The 20,687-nt window shown below is 44.4% G+C and overlaps 1 protein-coding gene across 5 annotated transcripts in view; it reads right to left on the reverse strand.

The window, feature by feature from the left end:
* PMS1 (DNA mismatch repair protein) overlaps window positions 1-18,317 on the reverse strand; it is a 105,843-nt gene extending 87,526 nt beyond the window's left edge. The window contains exons 1-5 of one of the 5 annotated variants that reach the window (XM_087378309.1): window positions 18,270-18,317; window positions 17,586-17,835; window positions 2,531-2,759; window positions 1,780-2,103; window positions 38-1,234 (exon numbers count right to left, since the gene is read on the reverse strand). In XM_087378309.1, coding sequence (XP_087234435.1) covers window positions 38-1,234; window positions 1,780-2,103; window positions 2,531-2,758 — 1,749 coding nt within the window. In that variant the 5' untranslated portion in view covers window position 2,759; window positions 17,586-17,835; window positions 18,270-18,317. The other 4 variants (XM_087378306.1, XM_087378307.1, XM_087378308.1 and 1 more) reach the window with 4 other exon arrangements.
* Window positions 18,318-20,687: the final 2,370 nt, after the last annotated feature.

Below are 20,687 nucleotides of genomic sequence, written 5' to 3' on the forward strand. Positions count from 1 at the left end.
GTTTTACAGTTTCTCATAAACACAGATATGTTCATACATTGTTTACTGCAACTTGCTCTCCATTATCAGAATCTTCAACTTGTCCATTACAACAAGACGTTGCTTGCCTTCTAGAGTTTCTACTAGGATCCAGAATAATATCCTCAGGACACAATCCAGACAGCCCAGTTGAGGAGCTGCAGCGTTTTAGACCATTCAGCGCCTGCCCATCCAGTGCATCCTTTCTACTGTCATCAGCAGCTAGCAAAGACCATTTTTTCAATAAAGGTTCTTCACTCAGAAGTGATCCATCCTCTCCTTGTCTCTTTGTGCTGGTGACAAATCCGGTTAGCTTAGACTGGACGACCTTCTGATGGCATTGTGAAACATGCCTTTTCCCAAGTCCAATAGCACCTTTAATGCTCCTCTCTTGACCTGCAGTGGTGCTACTGAAACTGGCTGAGACTGATGGAGCATTACATTGAAATGAATGAAAAGATGCACCAGGCCCAATGGCGTTGGCATGTTTCTCACGTACCGCAGACGCACCATCTGTGTCCATAGCATCTACCATGGGCCTCAAGGTAGGACTGATTTTCTCATCATTGCCAGATGTGTCTTTGTCATCCTCTACCTGGATCTCCTCAGCAGAAAGTGTACCTACAGGAGAACCTTCATCAAAACATCTTTGGGTTTCAAACTCTGGTAGTTCCCTGGCCATGGAACTTTCTTTTTCCAAAATTTGAGTCTCCAGCTTATGCACAGCATAAGTATATTTGTCAGGAGCATAAACACTCTCTAAAGATTGTTTGAGAGCTACTATAAGAGCACTCTCTGCATGAAGAAATACCTTGCGCTTGTCTGGAGTGACATTGACATCATATGCTGTAGTTGGAAGGAGAAAATTTAAAACAGCCATTGGGTACTGTTGGGAGTTGAAAGACCTATAAAGCTCATTGAGCAATTTGCCAACTTTGGGGAGCTCCACTGGACGACCATTAATGTAAAAAAACTGTCGATCTCCAGAGGCCCTACCAGAACCTGATCCAGGTTTGGATATAAGACCCTCAGCTCGACATTCATTTCCTAAAGAAACGTCCAGAGGCTCTAAGCAAGTTGCAGTCTTTGTGCCGAAAACAGTTATAACATTGTCTTTAATAGAGTTGGTTCCTTGTGTCTTCAGAATCACAGTTCTACTTCTCCCAGTCACGTGTGTGCAGACGAGCCTGACACCTCTTGCAATCAATGCGTAGGCCTAAGAAGAAAACAACACCAACATATCAGCATTAGCTGCATTCTGGATATTAAAAAAAAGATACTCTGTGTAGAAAATACAACCAGCAAAGCAATCATGGTATTTCTAGTAAATGTACCCTCTTAACCATCTAATAGAAAGGCAAAACCCATGAAGCAGCTAAATTTTCTGATACTACAAATCTGCTCAAATCAGCCAAGCCCATGCAAAATTAAAAGCTATCTGCTATACACATAAATCTGACATCCCAATACATAAGATGAAACAAAACTAAGAACTATCAAATCTTACTTAAAAGGTGAACAAGATTTTTGCATCAACCCTTAATTCATTAAATCCATTAAGCCCATCATTACAAGTATTTCTCCATAAAACTATTATCTGATAAATATGACAGATAAAATGAAACAAGTCTTATCACTTGGCCAGCACCTGCTCCCATCAGATTGCCCCAGTAGTTTTCATTGATTACTTATCTACTGGCATAAGAATATAGCAGCTGCAGTCCGAAGCATTGTGCAGCTAGCAGGAATTAATGTCCTTACATGTAAAATTGAAAGCAATCGGCTATATTCGCGCCGTATATTTTTGTTGAACTCCTTGTGTCGAACAGGCAAGGGACAAAACAATTTGTTCACTGTGACAGTTGTCCCAACTGGACGTGCTTCGCTTTTTTGCGAGATGATTAGTCCTGCATGATCAAACTTCAACTGAGTAGCAACAGGCTCATTTTTAGTTCTTGTCACGACGCTCAAGTCTCCCAAAGCACAAAGCGAGCTCAAAGCCTCCCCTCTGAATCCAAAAGATGATAATGACTGTAGATCTGCGAACTCCGAGATCTTTGAGGTGTAATATTTCAGTGTCAAACCCTGAAATTTGAGATGACAAGAACATGAGGATCACATCAAACGCTACCAAAGTAACAAAGCAGAAGCCGTTCCACCTCCATGAAGCACCATTTTCCATAAACTAGGCACATTAAAGTAACAAAAACAGAAGCCATTCCACCTCCATGAAGCACAATTTTCCATAAAACTAGGCACATGAAAGTTACAAAGTAGAACCACTCCACCATCTTTTTCCAAGCAATGAAAAAGAGATCAGACGAATGAAAAATCTATCCAATGTCATTAGTGGTTTGTTGTTTGAAATGAGAGAATATATAAATTTGTAAAAATCATTCCCCAGATACGCACGATCCACTACTTCAAATGGACGGGAAATAAAAAATTGGAGGAAGCGACCTTTTAGCATTTGGAAACACCTTTGTACACATCCATCATCAAGCAAACACACCTGGTAATTCTCTGGAGAAATCCCACATCCATTGTCTGCAACTTCAAAACCCTCTGCTCCATAATCTCTCAGCTTGATTTCAATACTGGTTGCTCCAGCATCAAGACTGTTCTCTACAAGTTCTTTTACTGCAGTTGCAAGGTCAAGCACCACCTGACCCGAACAAATTCTATGAACTGAAGCTTTGTCAATGTGCTTGATAAGCGCCGCTTCTTTCTTTTCTGCCATTCTTGAGTAGGAAATGTCTCCAAAAGCAGAACATAGATCAGTAAATTTTAGATAGTCAATCCTTCGAAGGGATTGTGAAGAAAGTAAATATACAATCTCTTAATTACTAGCAGAACAAACTAATGTGGAATTTCAACATAAGTAGAGGGTGGACCATGCATGTTGCATCCACAAAATATGTTAACAAAAGCAGAAACCAAAGCACAAACACATACATACAAAGCATTCCATGTCTGAAACACATGCAGGCATTTAAAAATGCCATACAAAGGGGACTCCCTGCTACCCGCAGGCTTGCTCTTCACACCCCGTTCTTCCACTCCTCTGCTCAGGCTTTCATCCCTGCCCTCACAATCAGATCCTTCCCTCCCACTCACTGCTCCCAAACTAAGACAACTCTTATGTGGAGTCCGTTACCAAGATCATCTCCACCAAGCCACCGTACTAGGAACCGAACCACAAAGTGCTCTCACCACCCAAACATAGAGCAATCCGCTCGCCCCCAATACTTGAGGTCGTAGGGAAGACACCCGCGGCCCGACCCTAGGTCTCAGTCGTCCCATACCACAAAAGCCCTATCCACACAATGCATAAACCTAACTCGTCGGATACAGCCATGCCTCTAGTACTAATCAATCTCCCCAAGATCAATGTCCAAGTACTAATCAATCCCCCCAACACTCAGCCTCCTATGAAAATATATAGACACAGTCCAAGGCTATAATAAGCACAGGTCCCATCACCTTCTAGACATCCATCCAAATATATCACTCTAGAAGGATCACTCATCCTAACCTCTTCACTCCACTCACTAGAGTCTAACCAGACCAATAGGTGACTAGCTACCGAGAGTTAGCTAGGGACACAACATTCTTTCCCTCTTCAAATATTTACATCCTCAAAAAGAAAGCTAGGGAAGCTTTTCCTTAGACTTTAAGTAACATCCTTCTCCCAAATTCGGGGCTGACCCTACTTGTCCTGGTTGTCAAATGGCACTTGAGTCAATACAGCATTGCCTTCGGGAGTGCAGACAGGCGAGGACGATTTGGAAAGATGTTGCTAGGATTTTCAGCATCTTTCATACAGCACCTTTCTACATGACCTGGGGTTCAGTGGCTTGGTTATCTCTTACTGGCCCACAGGTGTTTTTCGAGGGACATGATCCAAATCCAGCTTTCATTGTACAGTGACACTCAATGGAGTCTTACTCCCTCCAGGATGTTCCCCTTACTCCTTTCAGAGCTGCTCATGCCTCGGTAGACACGTCTTGGGAGATTTTGGCTAGCATTGCAGCTTGGCATATTTGGAGAGCCAGGTGTACAGAGGCGATGGAGGGTATCCAGGTTCACCCATCCTAGACTATGGCCAGTATTTGGACTGACACAGTACACACTCTGATGGCCATTTGGGCGAGCATACAGGGATCCTCTAGAGCAGCCACTTCCCGGAGAGTTACTTTTTTCAGAGTTTGGAGGGAATCTCCTTTCTTCTCTGAGTTTCCTTCAGGGTTGCGATGGCATTTTCAGCCTCCGCCTTGGTTCTTTATTAGCTCACTTTGAACTGTTTTTTTCCTCATGCATTGCATGAAGTACTCCCGCATTTGAGCTTGCTCTCGCGGTTTTCATTCATACTTAATGAAGTAATTTTCTTGGGAAAAAAAAAATCTTTAGCTATACACAAGCATAAATTGACTAAATCTTGTAGCCGAATGCTTAGCGCTATAGACAATATTGGAAGGCACTCGACACAATTTGATGGTTTCTTGTAGAGTTACGCTTGACCACATCATAGGTCCTTTGTATATACTAGGATGACTTGCACTAGGGATTTCATGACATTCATAGGTCCTTTGTATATACTAGGATGACTTGCACTAGGGCTTTCATGACATTCTTTTATGTCATCCCTATCAGGTATATATGTTTGGAAATGGCGTCAAGATGAGTCAGTTTGGTGTGTTCTAGTGTGAGTTCTAGTCTAGTGTGTCCTATGGATGCCGTGTGTCACATTGGGAGCTATCCCATATGCATTGGTGTTTGTATGTGTGTGTGCTCTATATAAGAGCTGTACTTGTCTAGTGTCAAATCAATCAAGTATCAAGCCTACGAGCTCTTTGGTCTACATGTGAGTACTTTCATTTGTTCATTGCTTAGTCATTTTATTTCCATTTCATTATGTCTTTCTTTGAGTATCATTCTCTCTCTCCCTAGCCTACCCTCTCTCTCTCCCTTCTCCACCATGTGCTTTCATGTGGTATCAAAGCCTCCCTTCTTACCTTCCCCTTCTTCTTAGAGGATGAGAGAAGCCCGCAAATGGAAGCTACCCTCTCCTCCAAGGTAGAGCTCCCTTCCCTTAGCCTCACCTTCAGGAGCTGTTGGAGCTGATCTACATCGATTGCCTCAGAATGCCTCTCCATCAGCTACCCCTTCAGCCGCCCCATTTGCCTTGTCATCAGCTTCGCCATCAGCTGCCCATACAGGCCATACAAGCCGTACAGCCAGCCTTAAAGTCCGTACAGGCTGTACTGTACGGACTGCTCCAGCCATACAACAGGCCATACCAGCCCTCCGGACTGCCGCCAACTGCTGCTGCTCCTGCCCGCATTTTCTGCCCGTACAATTTGTCCGTATCAGCATGCGTTTACCCTCGAAATGCGTGCCATTGCTGCTCATTACCTCTTCTCCTCCACATGAGCTAGTGAGCTGAGCTATCCTCACTTTTTGCTGCTCCATCTCTCTCATGATGACGTCTCTATCCTCCACCTCTTTGCTCGTCGAGAAGTTCAAGGGCCAAGGCTTTCCTACTTGGCAGATGAAGCTGCAGTTGCTTCTCATGAAGGAAGAAATATGAGACGTCATTGCAACTAATGCCATTCCAACGGATCAACAACAACTCAAACTTTGGAAGCAGTAGAATGACAAAGCTATTGCTCTTATCGGGCTATGCTTGGCAGATTCTCTCATTCATCACTACGACTTCAAATCCAAAAGGAGATCTGGCACTGATTGGAGAGCCTATTTGGTAACAAGGTTACTAACTCGAAAGTTTTACTGAAATTGAAGTAAGTTTTATGAGCTAAAAATGCAAGAAAATGAAGAGCTAGGTGATCATCTCTCCAAATTTCACTCTGTTGTTCAACAATTGTCAAGTTTGAAGTGCCCGCTAGATGATGAGGACAAGATGGCTGTCCTAATCAAAAGTATGCAAGGTATTTCTCGCTTTGAGCAAACCATTGAGGTCCTACGACTTGCAGCTACCACATTTGATGATTTGGTTGCTCTTCTTATTGAGAAAGACCGCCGGGACAAGGAAAGGGAATCTACTCCTACATTCGGCAATGAAGAAGCTCTTATTTCTACAAGCAAATGGCAAGCCAATAAGAATATCATATGTAGATATAAAGGGTCATATTGAAGCATACTGCTTCAAGAAGGAGAAAGAACAAGAACGGCACCATGCTAATCTTGTTTTGCTGATACACCAGAGGAGATTCGAGACCTCGACCATGCACTCACTGCCCATGTCACCCTCGTTGAGGACGACAACCCATATGTATTCTGATTTCTCTTATGTAATAAAGGAGTTGTGCCTTGAGTAGTCCCTCTAAAATCAATGTTTGAAGAGTCAATAAAGGTTCTCTGCCTTGGATAGTCCTCCTGAAATGATGTATTTCTTTTATATTTATGGTGTGTGACTCCATGTTCCTAGTTAGTCCCTGGAGTCAAGAGGGGGATGTACAGTGGGAGCCATGTATTGGCATTGATAGGGCCTAGTTATCAAGCCTGGCATATGAGTTCCAGGATGTTGGTGCATTGGTTTCCTAGACCACTGAGTTGGTCATGCATGTAAGAAATCCTAGATTTACTATATTTAGAAATGTGCTAAGGAACAGAAAGGAGACTGAGATAGCAGAGAACAAGGAATAATTGTATTGCTTGAATGTCTGTAGGGTATCTGTTGTGTGTCATCCATACAATTGGGCCTCTCTTATATAGAGAGTGAAGAGTCACACATGAAAAGGTGTGTACTCCAAAGTGTGTGTGCATGAAGAGGTGTGTACCCCTTGTGAAGGGTGTGACCCTTGATGAGAGGGTACATTACAATAGGAATGTCTCTTCAATAGGATGTCTCTTGTGAAGGGTTGTGCCTCATAGGAAGTGTCCCGTTGAAAGGGCAAGGGTTGTGCCTCATAGGAAGTGTCCCGTTGAAAGGGCATACCCTTCCACAAGTGTCCATTCATCAAACCATCCATAAGTCTAGAAATAGAGAAAGGAATACGTCATAGATCGTGACATCCCCTCCCACTCAAAATAAGACCCTGGTGGAGATAATGAACTGATGTAGAAAATATCACTGTAAATTCTGAAAATACTGCTGTAAAATGTCAGGATACTGCTGTAAGTCTTCATCAGATTGCCAAGTAGCGTCGGAGTCGTCCAGATCTCGCCAAAGAACAAGGAATTCCGTGATAAGTCGATGTCGAGTCTCTCGCTATCGATGGTCTAGAATACGCTCAAGAATAAGGAGAACATAATCATCTTCAACTTCTAGGACATAATCACCTGCAGGAGGAACTGCTTCATCGCCTGGAATGTACGTCTTTAGCCAAGAAACATGAAATGTTGGATGGATTTTACCCCAAGATGGTGGTAATTCCAATTTGTAACTTAAAGGTGAATTTTTCTTGACGATCCCGAAAGGTCCATAGTATCTTGGTCGCAACTTAGGAAACACAGACTTAACCGTCTTATAGCGATGTGGGGCTATAAATAATAGCACCATGTCACCAGTGTTGAATTCTAGGTGACGTCTATGTTTGTTGGCAGACCGTTGATACCGCTCTTGCGCTTTTCACATATGATCCCTGACTTGGAGTAGAATGTCTTGCATTTCTTGAACCAATTGATCAGCTAGGGCCACTCGATGTTGAAGTACAAAATTCGTTGGTACAATCGGGGTGTGTCCATAAGCTACTTGGAATGGAGTCATGCTGATGGCACTATGGAAAGAGTTATTATAAGCAAACTCAAGGAGTGGTAGATACTCTTCCCAAGCTGCTAGGCATGACTGAATATAATGTCGAAGCATTTCTTCTAGAACTTGGTTGACTCTTTCAGTCTGGCCATCTGATTCTGGGTGGTAGGCTGAACTGAACAGTAGAGTTGTACCCAAAGATTCGAACAGTGAAATCCAAAAGTAACTGGTAAACTTAGGATCTCTATCGGATATGATATTCTTGGGCAATCCATGGTGTTGGAAGATGTGTTGTATGAAGAGTTTGGCTATGTTCGGAGCCTGTGCACTGCTTTTGCAAGCAACAAAGTGTGCCATTTTGGACAATCGATCAACAATTACCATAATCTGAGTGTTACCTCCGGAGGATCGTGATAGTGTTGTAATGAAATCCATGGAAATACTTTCCCACCTTTCAGTTGGAACTGGAAGAGGCTGAGAAGTCCTGCTGGAAGTCGTCGGCTTGCTTTCATTTGTTGACAAGATAAGCAAGATGTAACCATTTTGATGACGTCGCTTTTCATCTGAGGCCAGTAGTATGTTGCACTGAGTAACCGATAAGTCTTGTTGATGCCTGGATGGGCAGCATAAGGAGCTACATGATGCTCTTTTAAAGAGGACGTCGAACATCCTTGTCATGTGGTACACAGACGCGATCTTGATAGTACAGAAGGTCGTCCGTATAAGAATAGGATAAGAAAATCTTCTGTTCGAAAGTCAAAGGTTGATCTTTTGAAAGAACTTGTACTGCTGTGCCGAAATCTTTATCATTGAAATACTTCCCTTTGAATGAATTCGGAACATCCACAGATAATGTAGAGATTACCATAGCTGATGCTAGAGATAACCTGCTGAGAGCATCTGCAACTACATTGCGTAGTCCTGAAATGTACTCAATGGTCATGTGAAAGTTGGCCAGAAACTCAACCCAGCGTGCTTGTCGAGCGTTCATGACTGGCTGAGTAAAGATATACTTTAAAGAGTGATGGTCTGTTTTGACCACAGAGTCGGCTCCCATGAGATAATGTTTCCAAGAGCGATAAGCATGTACAACAGCAAGAAACTCCTTATCATAAACCGGGTATCGGGTTTGGATATCAGAATGTTTATGGCTGTCAAAAGCAATAACTCTGCCTTCTTGCATCAAGACTGCTCCTGTAGCGATGTCGGAAGCGTTGGTCATGACCTCAAATGGAAGGTTTGGGTCAGCAATAGCCATAACTGGTGTGGTAGTGAGTGCTTGCTTGAGTTGTTGGAAACTATACTCTGTTTCGGGAAGCCACTGAAAAACTGCTGTGCTTTTCAATAATTCGGACATAGGAGCTGCGATTTCGGAAAACTGATAGACCTTGGTATGGTAGAAGTTTGCCAATCCGAGAAAAGAGCGGACATCATGAACATTCTTAGGAGTAGGCCAGTTTCTAATTACCTCGACCTTCTTGGGATCCACAGAGATGCCTTGAGCTGAAATAACATGTCCCAAATATTCGAGTTGGGTTTTAAAGAACTCACTCTTCTCAATGTTGATGTAGAGAGAATTTGCGCGGAGAACTTCAAAAACTTGGTGAAGATGTTGTTTGTGCTCATGTAGGGATCTGCTGAAAACGAGAATGTCATCGAGGTAAACGATGACGAACTTATCGAGGAAAGGCCTAAAGATGTCGTTCATTAATGTCATGAATGTGGCCGGGGCATTGTTTAACCCAAAAGGCATGACCAAACATTCATAGTATCCATACTTTGTTCGAAAAGCTGTCTTGTACTCATCGCCTTCTCGTATGCGTATTTGATGATAACCTAAACGAAGATCAATCTTTGAGAATTGTGTTGCATGTAGAAGTTGATCAAAGAGGTCATCGATGCGAGGCAATGGATACTTGTTTTTTATAGTGAGCTTGTTGAGGGCTCGGTAGTCGATGCAGAGGCGCATTGACTTATTCTTTTTTTCCACAAGTAGTACAGGAGATCCGAAAGGGCTGCGACTGGGCCGAATGTGACCTTTGTCGAGTAGTTCGGTGACCTGTCTTTGGATTTCTTCATTTTGAGTGTAAGAAACCCGATAAGGAGGTTTCGACGGTGGATTACTGCCGGGAATAAGTTCGATTGGGTGATCCACTGGTCGTCGAGGTGGTAACTGCTTTGGCAATTCCTGTGGAAAAATATCCAAGTAGGGCTGGAAAAAAGGTTGGTTGAGGTATTCAGGAGGATCCTTTGTTGGTGTCTCCTCGATTGCCGTAACCAACAGAAGTGAAGTCTTTACTTGACGTTTACGAACCCACTTCTTTACTTGTAGGGCAAAGGCAACTGGGGTTGAAGGAGAGTCCCTAGAACCAGTTAGCTCAATAAGTTTTCCCTGGTGGACAAACTGGATAGTATGGCTGCGAAAACTGATTGATGGATCATAGTCGTAGAGCCACTGTTGTCCGAGTATGACATCGTACCGAGAAAGAGGCATGATGTCGAAGTTCAACTTGTCTGTATAATGTTGGATGCGAAAAGACAAGTTTTTGATCCTGGTGTTGCACAAGAAGGTAGTTCCATTTGCGAGTTCAATCTGATAGTCCATGAGACTAGGACTGGTGGTCAACCGAAGTTTGTCGACCATAGAACTAGCTAGGAAATTATGAGAGCAGCCACTATCGATGAGGATAGTGACAGTTGTTCCACGAATCGATCCTTGAACACAAAGTACTTGAGTGGCCAGGGAAGATTCGGGGTTGCTGGCAAGGCTCAGGTGGATGGTATTTGCCATTCGAACAGCTTTGCCTTTCTTGTCTTGTGCTGGGGTAGCATCTTCTCTTTGGGAAGTGCTAGGTTCCATATTGGAATTTTGCTTTGGTCGCTTGGGACAATCGAACCATCTATGGTCGCCTGTACAGATGGTACAAAGTCCTTTTGTGCTGGAGCTGTTCTTCTTGTCGATGGCCGCACCTTTATGTTGGGGATGTCGGTAATGACTTTGTGAAGAAGAAGAAGCGCGATCCTTGGAGAAGTGCTTCTGTTGGAATCCAGCATATGATTTCTGAGTCTTCTGGGGATCTTGAGACTGTCGCTGACCTTGATTACCGGAGTTTTTTCGAAACCTGGTGTTATCTTGAGGGCGAGCACCTTTGGCCATAGTAGAGTTCTGTGTGTGATTAGCACTCTGCTTCCCTCTGTTTTGCAAATCTATAATGCGCTTTGCGTAAGCAATAGCGCCAGTTGTGGTGGTGATGTTTGCTTTAAGGACATCAATACGTAACGAGGGATTTAGGCCTGAGATGAAAGCATGAAGGCGATCATCCTCAGTTAAACCATCAATCTCCAGCACCAATGTGGTGAACTGAGAGATGTAGGAAGACAGGGAGCCCGTTTGCTCCAACTGCTGGAGTTTTGAACGTGCTTGGCAGTCCGCATTGACAGGTATGAACTGCTTACAGAGCACGTGTTCAAAACGTTCCCATGTTAACACACTTTTGCCGTCCTTTAAGCGTCTTTGCCACCATAGAAAAGCTATATCCTTGAGGAGGGAGGCTGCCAAGGCGATCTTTTTGCCTTCAGTGAGGTCAACAGTATCAAAATACATGCGCAATTTTGCGAGCCATTGGTCAACTATTCGGCGATTGCGTTGACCAATGTAGGCTTCCGGAAGTTTGATGTCAAGTCTTTTAGTTTTGGAAGCTTGAAGTAAATGGTAGCGGGCACGTAGTTCAGTGTTTTCTACCTCTGGTGGGAATGAATCCGCATAGTTGTCTGGTTGCGTCACGTCATCCTCTGTATGTGTGGTACTACGAGAATCTTGAAGTTGTTGAACTTTCTGGACCAAGTCGGAGATGTTGTCCTGAAGCTGGGAAATTTGAAGTTGCAGTAGTGTTTCGCCTTGTACGTTGACTTCAGGGGTCTTTTTTGGACTTGAGTCTTTGATCTCTGGAGAGGCTTCACGCGAGCGTTGCAACATATCGGAGATCCCTGTGAGAAAAGCACGAACTTGCGCTCTAGTTTATACCATTCCTGGAAGAGGATTCGGACTGCTCCCTAAGGTTGCTCATGTTGGAGGGGGCAGGCGAGGCAGGATGGAACCACCCGTGGAAGTCTGGTAAAGGAGGTCCTGTCTGAGGTAACACTGGTGATGCCGAAAGTGGTGTTACTGCTCCTGAGAGGACAGGAGTAGGTTGCAGAGTCCACGGATCTGAGAAGGGATAAGGAGCTGCTGTCAGAAGTGGAGGATATCCAGGAGAAGGAGTGCCTTCAGAGTGTAAATACTGTCTTGGGGAAGGTACAACCTGTATAAGAGGATATCTGGGAGCTGAAGGAGGTGGAGAGTACCCTGGAGATGCCGAAGGTGGGGGGTAAAATTCTCTCCAAAGATGGACAGCAAACTCTTGAGGAATATTGGATTCTAGGTATCTTCGTGTCTCGTGGAACACAACCTGAACTGTGCTGAGGAAGTAATGGAACTGAGGTGCCTCACGCAGAAGATATAGGATGTGGTCCAAATCACTAGGAGGGCACGTGACACAGAAAACCCACGATGCAAAAGCTCTGAAATGGGCTGGTTGTGCAATCTGAACACGATATTGTGTGGTAGATGATGCCTGAGGTGTCCTTGAAAGGCCGGGTGAATTACCAGGGGTTTCCATCCTTTAAGGGAGCGTCTTTCATTTGCTGTAATTTGATAATGACAAGAGAATCCTTAAAAGCTGAATGGAAAGACTCCACCTGGCAATGATTTAATCTGCCAAATTGTTGCGTAGAAGATCGCAGATATGGGCCTGGTATTTAATAGGCTGTCTTCATCGCGATAGGAGGCTGAAACTGCTGCTGATCTGGCAAGAAAATGTAGCGAACCAAGGAGAGCAGGCTATCAATGGCGCAACAGGCTGCAGCTACCCGATTCTGGATCACAATAGGGGCTGGCGCACCAGGCTGCTGCTGTCAATGGCGAAAAATCCAGTTGCAGGCTGTTTTGCAACCGAAGGGCTGGCTGGCGCTGTGCTCACGTTGCAGGCTGGAAAGGAATAGGGCTGCAAAACCAGCGGGGCTGCAAGGGCAAGGTAACTGGCAGCGAAAAAGTCGAGGGGCTGGAAGCGAAAATGGCACGGCTGGCAGCGAGATGGCGCATGAAGGCTGGCAGCAAGATGGCGAGGCAAAGGCGGGCAGCGAACCTGCGCGGGCTGGCAGCGAAATGGCGAGGGCTGAGGGCAGACCCTGCGTGGGCTGACAGCGAAATGGCGAGGGCTGAGGGCTGCTGCTGCGTGGAAATCCGTACGGTGGAGGCGAACCTACATGCAAATCCGTACGGAACATCAAAGGGTGCGCCCCTTTTTCGTTGGTGGCTGCCTAGGTTGGGTGGTTGCCCAAAAATTAAATGGTGGGTTTAATTAACCCTAGGGTAGCTAGGGTAAACCTAAGGTTTGGGGCTCGGTTTTCCATTTTAACCCCTCTAGGTACCCTTTTATAAGTGCTTGGTGCCTAAAAGGTGTGCCTATTCGAAGGGGTGTGACCCTTGGAATGGGTGCACCTTTTCATGAAGGGGTGTGTCCCTGTTTTTAAAAGGGGGTCCCTACATGAATAGGTGTGTCCTTTTGTCCATGATGGGGTGTGTCCCTCGAGTAAGGAGTCGAGACTCTTCATCAAAAGGTGTGTCCGATGGTGGAAAAGGTGCGTTCCTTGGTTTTGGGACAGCCCAAGCACCTGAAAAGACACGATTTTTGTCGTGTCCATTCACATCAACTCGTGATGTGTGGGAGATGGAGAGGCCATAGATGACTTTAGGCAGGGTTGGCGCGAAAAATTTTTACGCTCATCCTCTCCATCTCTTCCATGCACAATGTACACGGATATCCTTCTAGCGGAAAAGATGTATCAGATCGGCGCTAGAAGGTAGGGGGCATTTCCTACAGGCAGGAGCGAATTTTGCTCTGATACCACTGTAAGAAATCCTAGATTTACTATATTTAGAAATGTGCTAAGGCCATCCATAAGTCTAGAAATAGAGAAAGGAATACGTCACAGATCGTGACAATGCATCCATGCTGAGACATGAGCCTCTAAGTCATGTTTGGGACGTAAAGCCATGTGAGTGCTCAATCCGACCTCTGAACCATGCTCAGACTTCAGCTTTTGAGTTAGCACGAGATCCCTGTCTAGTTCAGACATCGCACAGAGTAGTAGGTTCCGTCATTGTCATGTTCTATCCTTGGTTCCATTCCAGTAGTCACTCACCTTTCCTCCATGGGGGTGTTAGGAAATGGAGTCAAGATGAGTCGGTTTGGTATGTTCTAGTGTGAGTTCTAGTCTAGTGTGTCCTATGGATGCCACGTGTCACATGGGGAGTTATCCCATATGCATTGGTGTTCATATGTGTGTGTGCTCTATATAAGAGCTGTACTTGTCTAGTGTCAAATTAATCACGTATCAAGCCTACAAGCTCTTTGGTCTACATGTGAGTAATTTCATTTGTTCATTGCTTAGTCATTTCATTCCCATTTCCTTATGTCTTTCTTTGAGTATCATTCTCTCTTCCCCTAGCCTACCCTCTCTCTCTCCCATGGGCCCATTTTGGCCTTTAGTGGACAATAATACACTTTCTTTCTTTCTTTCTTTCCCTTCTCAGCCATGTGCCTTCAATATATACCTTTTACTTGTGGAATAACAATCCATTATAATTTCTAACCTCATTCTAAAAGGTAACATTCTCACTATCCTGAAAATCCTTATCTCATCCTTATCCACTCTAAAGCCTCTGGACTTTCTACGACCAAAATACCTATCAATCTTGCATTGGCCTTTCAAAGAACGATAGAACCCAGTTTCTATTTCAACAAAGTTTAGCGCATTTACCTCTCTAGTCCTGCTTAAAGCATCCGTTACTCAATTCTAGCTGCCTTTACGACTTCTAATCTGAAAATCAAACTCTCACATCAGCTGCGCCCATCTAGCCTTTTTCTTCCTCTCAAATCGGGCTGTTACAAAAAAATCTAAAGGGTTCATGGTCAATTATAACGTTCAAGCCATGTATTACCGCATATGATTCTTTCTCGAGGTATGCAATACTTTGCTAAGCATCTTTCAACTTCTTCGTTTCAAAGGCAACAAGCCAATCTATTGAAAAGTGTTATGAAGATATGAATGCAAAAAGAGGGACAAACAGCCAGCTTTCATTGATTATAGTCTCACAATCGGAAAGGGACAGCATGTACAAAAGTGTGTAAAAGATATACACAAACACAACTAGTCTAATGCTATGTAGACCAAAATTAGGGTTTTCACAGACCTAGTTGATGTGGTAGTGTCATGAGGCAAACCAAAAAAAAGTATCATTGTCTCACTACAAAGACAAGCTACCCCTGAGCTTCATTTATGTTGGATATTAGAATTGACCATTGGTATGTCCAAAAATGGCATCAAACACACAAAAAAGAAGCATGAAATTCTAACGACCCTCCCTGAATGCTTAGTTTTACATCCTGTGTGAGGCATGTATAGCTTCTGTTATCACAAAATGGTGCATGCAATGGTTACTGATTGTGTAGTCGCAGCGAGACCTTCAAACCTTAATACGGGTCGACTTTGTGTAGCACCACAGAAAGGGGAGAGAGATAAGGGTTAGAGATATAGAGTCAACAATCAATTGGGTCCCTGTACCCACAGTGGGCCCCCCCTCCCCCAATATAGAGGAGAATTCGCTTTAAACTTGGAGAGCTTGAAATACACAAGACACTCTTCTAGAGCGCATGGACTGCAACTCTGAAGAGAACACCTGTGAACAATATAGCAGACCCAAAGACCTGAGACACGGCTCCAGCCGACAACCAAGACCTCAATGCTGCACACACTGACGTCGTAGAGCACTCTGCGGAGCTAGTTCCATCCACAGGCATGCAGGGTTACTGCGTGAGTGAAAGAGATGAGCTTCGAGGTGTGAGCACTAAGAGATCTGAGAGATGGAGCTGAGGAACTGAGAGAAAAGCAGAATAAAAGCTGAGAAATGAGAGCTGAAGGATAAACTGGAAAAGCTGCTGAAACAGAACACCAAACCTCAAACCCTGCTGGTTGTCCAAAACTGGCTGTAGGCTGCTCCTGGAGTTGCAACATGGTACGGTTGTACAGCAGTCTTTGGAGCAGGAGCTGCGCTACACAAGGGCTGGAGAAAGGCTGGAAGCCTGGGAACCAAATGAGGCACAAGAGGGTAAGGGGCCCCTATATGGCCCTCCCAATCAGCCGACTGGCCAGCAAATATGGCCGACCAGTCCAGTCGGTTGGCTGATTAGGTTGGCTGGCTGTAGGGCCAGCAAAAGCCAGCCCTGCTGGCTGGATTGGGGGCGATTGAGGCTGCCTATAAAAGGCCCCTATTCCAGCTCCTTCCCTAGTCATTTAGGCCAGCCTTTGGGGGGGCCTTTGGGACTCCTATCCTAGTAGAAATAACTAAACCTAAGAAGGAAACGCTGACCTGCTTAAATTTTCTAGTGGATACAAGTGAACAAGCACTGAACTATGGCTGAGAGACTGACTGCATAGCTCATGCCTGACTGGACTAGGGCTCACATAAGCACTTGATGATGATGCCAGTGTCACAATGCACCCAATTGCAGGGGTGCATGTGACAAAAATATAGATGTGGTCTCATGCTGTGGCATCCAATTTCTCTTAGTAAAAGCCTCAAACACGTGACTTCATATACTGCCATTCGAGCTGCCTTGTACTCTGCTGCAGTAGATGACAAGCAGCTCTCCGTCACTGTCTTTACTTCACTTCAATAGATGGCAAAGCAATTATGGATATAATTTGATTGTACCTTCAGAATTTGTAAGACACTGCACTGTTGCATAGCTGATCAGATGATATGAGCAATCCAAGATATCTTATTGCAAGTCCAGAATTAAATGGGCACGTGCAAGAACGTTATTAATATTCCCTGAAAAAATGCAGAGATCATCTTGAATAATGAAGGTGACGTGATTGTTATATTCACTTGCTACAAGATGTAAAGTTTGTGTTTTCCAAAAACTGCGACCACGCACAGACCATTCCAGATCTTTAAAAACTCTCACCACTAAGTTACAAATTGGATTTACCACCATCTTCGCGTAAAATTAATCCTACATTTCATATTGCATGGTTAAAAGCATTTCTTCTAGGAAATGAAATTGTCCTAACTCCAAACAACTATGTTGCAGGTATTGAAGATGAAAAGGTCTTCTTAGATCCCAAACGCATGTTGCACCATCACCGCAAAGAGGCACCCCACTGACTCATAACTAATCTCCTCATTGTACTTGGCAGAACAATGAATACATGCAGCCATATTTTCAGCATCAGATATGTCATTCGCTCTCACTTCGACAAGGGTTGTCTTTTGACTGAGACAGGTGTTGGGATAATCAGGACACCTCCCCAACAGTGAGCCCCCATGTGAGGACATGGGGGACGTTGACATGCAACACAGGATGGGAGAAAGAGAGCAGAATTAGGGCTGCCATGTGGGCAACAGACTGGCTGCCACATGGACAGCCATATACTTTGGAAGAGAGTAAGCTCTCAGCTCCTCTACCCAGTAGGGCATTTGACACATATCTCATCACTAGAGCACACTCACTCAAGGAGTCTAAGCAGGTAGATATTTCAGTAAATGCGTTGCTAGGGGTATAAAGAAAATGAATGAAAGCAAATACATAGTTTCTGCAACTTGGAAACGTCAGGAAAACCACTGCAGGGTATTTCCAAACCTAACAAAAACAGAACCCCATAGCCAATTGTTCAATACTTTCCACTCCATGAACTACAACAATATCCTATAGAAGCATTCCATGACAAACAAGCCGCTATAACTTACCAGTTTACGGGTAAATATCCTTAGTGCCTCTGCGCTTTCTATAATCGTTCATGATGATTCCACTCCTTCGCCCGTCCATTCATTTTCATGCACAAAATATGCTCTTGCTGATTTCGATTCGCAAGAATAAGGAACTTCATCTGACACACCGGCTGATGAGCCCAGTCGAGAGTGAGGTCTCTTAACATTTTAAACTATGTTGTAAGGGCGTGAAGGCATAATATTGACGTTTCACAAACGGTAGCATTGCCTGAAAAAAGCAAAAGGGAAACACTCAAGTTTTCATCGTCAAGTAAGATCTCCAGTCAGCATGTAGCACACCAAAAAATATGTTGAATATTTAGACGAGGCAGCAAAAACAAGAAGTGAGGCTCTGCACTGGCCCTTATATGATTCCCCTCGTATTTAGAAATTTCAAACATTTGGGCTACAGTACTACAGTTCCATTCTCGCAAGTTTTATAGTGCATAATCTTGAACCTTGCTAACCTTGATGTAGTAAACTGCGGTTTTCAAATGCGCGCCAGCAACTTTGCATTACTTGTGCAAAAGGAATGCCATCGGCTTCTTTTCTTCCGACATCGTTAAAGTTTTTACATCTCGACAGGGGAGTCACAAATACAGGGAGCGCTAACTAGAAGCAAACATCCCTCTTCGAAAGCGCGGGAATTTATTTAGCGCATACTTTATGGACCTTGACAAATGTCGTGACTTCAGGGCGCCAACAAGGACGAGCATGCTGCGCGCACATACTATGAGCAGGAGGTTGTGGTCCCTGGTCCTGTGGAGTCAAAGTTGGAACACGTAAGGCCCGGGGGCTGAATCCCAGCTGTCCATCAAAGGCTCTTCTTTTTTGGCCTGCCCGTAGGGGGTAGCCTTGCTGCCTTACCATTCGTAGAAATTCAGATTTTAAAATTTCCAAAATTACATAATATGTGTACTAGCCACGTGTCCAAACCTTGTTGGCTTTCTTCTGCATGTGTGCTGGCATAGTTATTGGATTGCATGGTCTTCAAGCTGTTGATGGTAACCGTATTGTTTCGTTTCGTCGTTTTCATTGAGGTCTTTCCAAACTGCAACAAGTAGCAACGAAAGCGTTTGAAAATAGCTCTGGAAAGATTATCGAAGGTTTGCGCAAGCATAGTTACAGCATGCATTGTATTTCTTGCAGTCACGATTGAATATAGAGATATCTCGCAAGCAGGGACGTCTTCGTTGTCATTTCTTTGAACTTTCACATCTCTCTTCGCTCTTTTGTATTCTGTTAGTCTGCCATATATGACGTTGCACTCTCGCTACTTCTAGGACTACGCTTTGCAAATAGTAGAGTAGTGAGGCTCGCGACAGTGATTGAGGCTTGCTTGCATGCAATTGTTCTGCAACTCTCCCAACTTGCACGTTTCTCGTATTCGTGGATCCCTTAGTTTCGAAGCTCACGCTTGTGGATCTTGCATTTGTTGCTGCAATCGTAAATCATCTGTGACTCTCTCCTCTGCAATTTTCATTAAGGGTGAACAAGATTGCCTTCTTGAGTTGACAAAAGCTGCATCTCACCGGGCACGGGATGATTGTTGTGTCCTCTTCTACTCCATGCTCCTCGATTGCCGCTTCGACTTCCGCCGCCGCTGCTAGTGCTGGTTTTTCTGCCTCTTCGTCGTGATTTTGTTTTGTGCGTCTGCTGTGTCGTCGGTGTGTGTGTTTGAGAAAGAGGGAGAGGGGGAGAGAACAGCATCCCCGATTCGGGACACCGTTGAATATCAAACGTTGGCTTGTTTTGTCAATGTTTTGAGCTGAGTTCCTTTTTAGGCTATGCTCTTGCTCATCAGCGGTGGGGTTCCGAGTTTCTGATTGCAACGGCCTCCACTCAGGCCGCCTCCTCCTCTCTGACCCCCCCTCCATCTCTCACTCCCCTTGCCTCAACCTCTCTCCCTCCCTTCAGCGGCCAACTCTCCACTGTACGCATCTCTCTCGCAGTTCTCTGCGTACATTTTCTCCCTCCCCCTCTGCGTGTATCAACGGCAGCCTTTGCGTGTATTTTCTCCCTCCACTCAGGCCGTCTCCTCCTCTCCCACCCCCCTTCCATCTCTCCATCTCTCACTCCCCTTGCCTCAACTTCTCTCCCTCCCTTCAGCGGCCAACTCTCCACTGTACGCGTCTCTCTCCATCACTCATTTGTATTACGAAGCCTTGGTGCCACCCTGGTTCTTTGACCGCGTGTCTGACGCTCTTTTCCTTTTTGGCTAGGCGATTCCACGCTCTCCTTTTGGACCATCTCAATCTTAATATATATGACATTGGCTTTGCATGTACTGCCTACTTCTGCTCTTATGTAATGTGACAAAACCCAAGCCTACTCCAAGAACCTCGCTGGAAAGAAGAATACCAGTCTCAGTGGCCAAAAAACAGCGGAAGGTCGCCATCTTAATGTTTGTGTGTATGACGAAACCTTCAATGTAGTCCCTGCTTTTGTCCTTGTGCAATCAAACGAATCCTAAGACGTGCTCCAAGACCTTGTCTGGAAAGAAAACCTTTCGAAAAGAGGCAAAAACCAATCCTAGTTGCGAACGACCTTCCAACGATGTATTTTGGCGAGTAGAATCAAAATAAACTTTAAACACAGAGTTTTTTTTTGTATGTTCTGGCTGCTTCTTTGCCGCTGCACAGTGTTGAATCGATAGAGGAGTTTATGCTTTTTTATTTGTTGTGTAGGTGCAATTTCTGCATGTTCCTTTGTGGAGAGAACATCATCACCTCCCTCTCCTAAAGCAAACTGGATCTTGCTTGCCTCTCCAAGCCGCCCACCCAAGGACAACCTGTTGAAGAATTTATCGATAAAGAAAACCCCCCGGCGATCTTTAAGGAATTCTTTTCATGAGGTGGCTCAGGAGACGTACGTCCAAGGTAAATACTTTGTTCTTGTTTTGTTCTTTGTTTTAATTCTTTGAAGATACGTTTTGATATTGTTTAACTTTGCTTGAATCACTCAAGAAGCTCATTCAGTGAAGAAGCTCATTTGCAAAAACCCGGAGTATGTTAGTATTAAGTCTACAATTACTTCCACTGTCCCACGCTCGCATCAAAATATGCATGTGAAACCCTGGTA

Source organism: Dipteris shenzhenensis, chromosome 8 (assembly GCF_047967505.1).
Source record: "Dipteris shenzhenensis isolate YYH24624 ecotype China chromosome 8, Dip_SZ_1.0, whole genome shotgun sequence".
NCBI lineage: Eukaryota > Viridiplantae > Streptophyta > Polypodiopsida > Gleicheniales > Dipteridaceae > Dipteris > Dipteris shenzhenensis.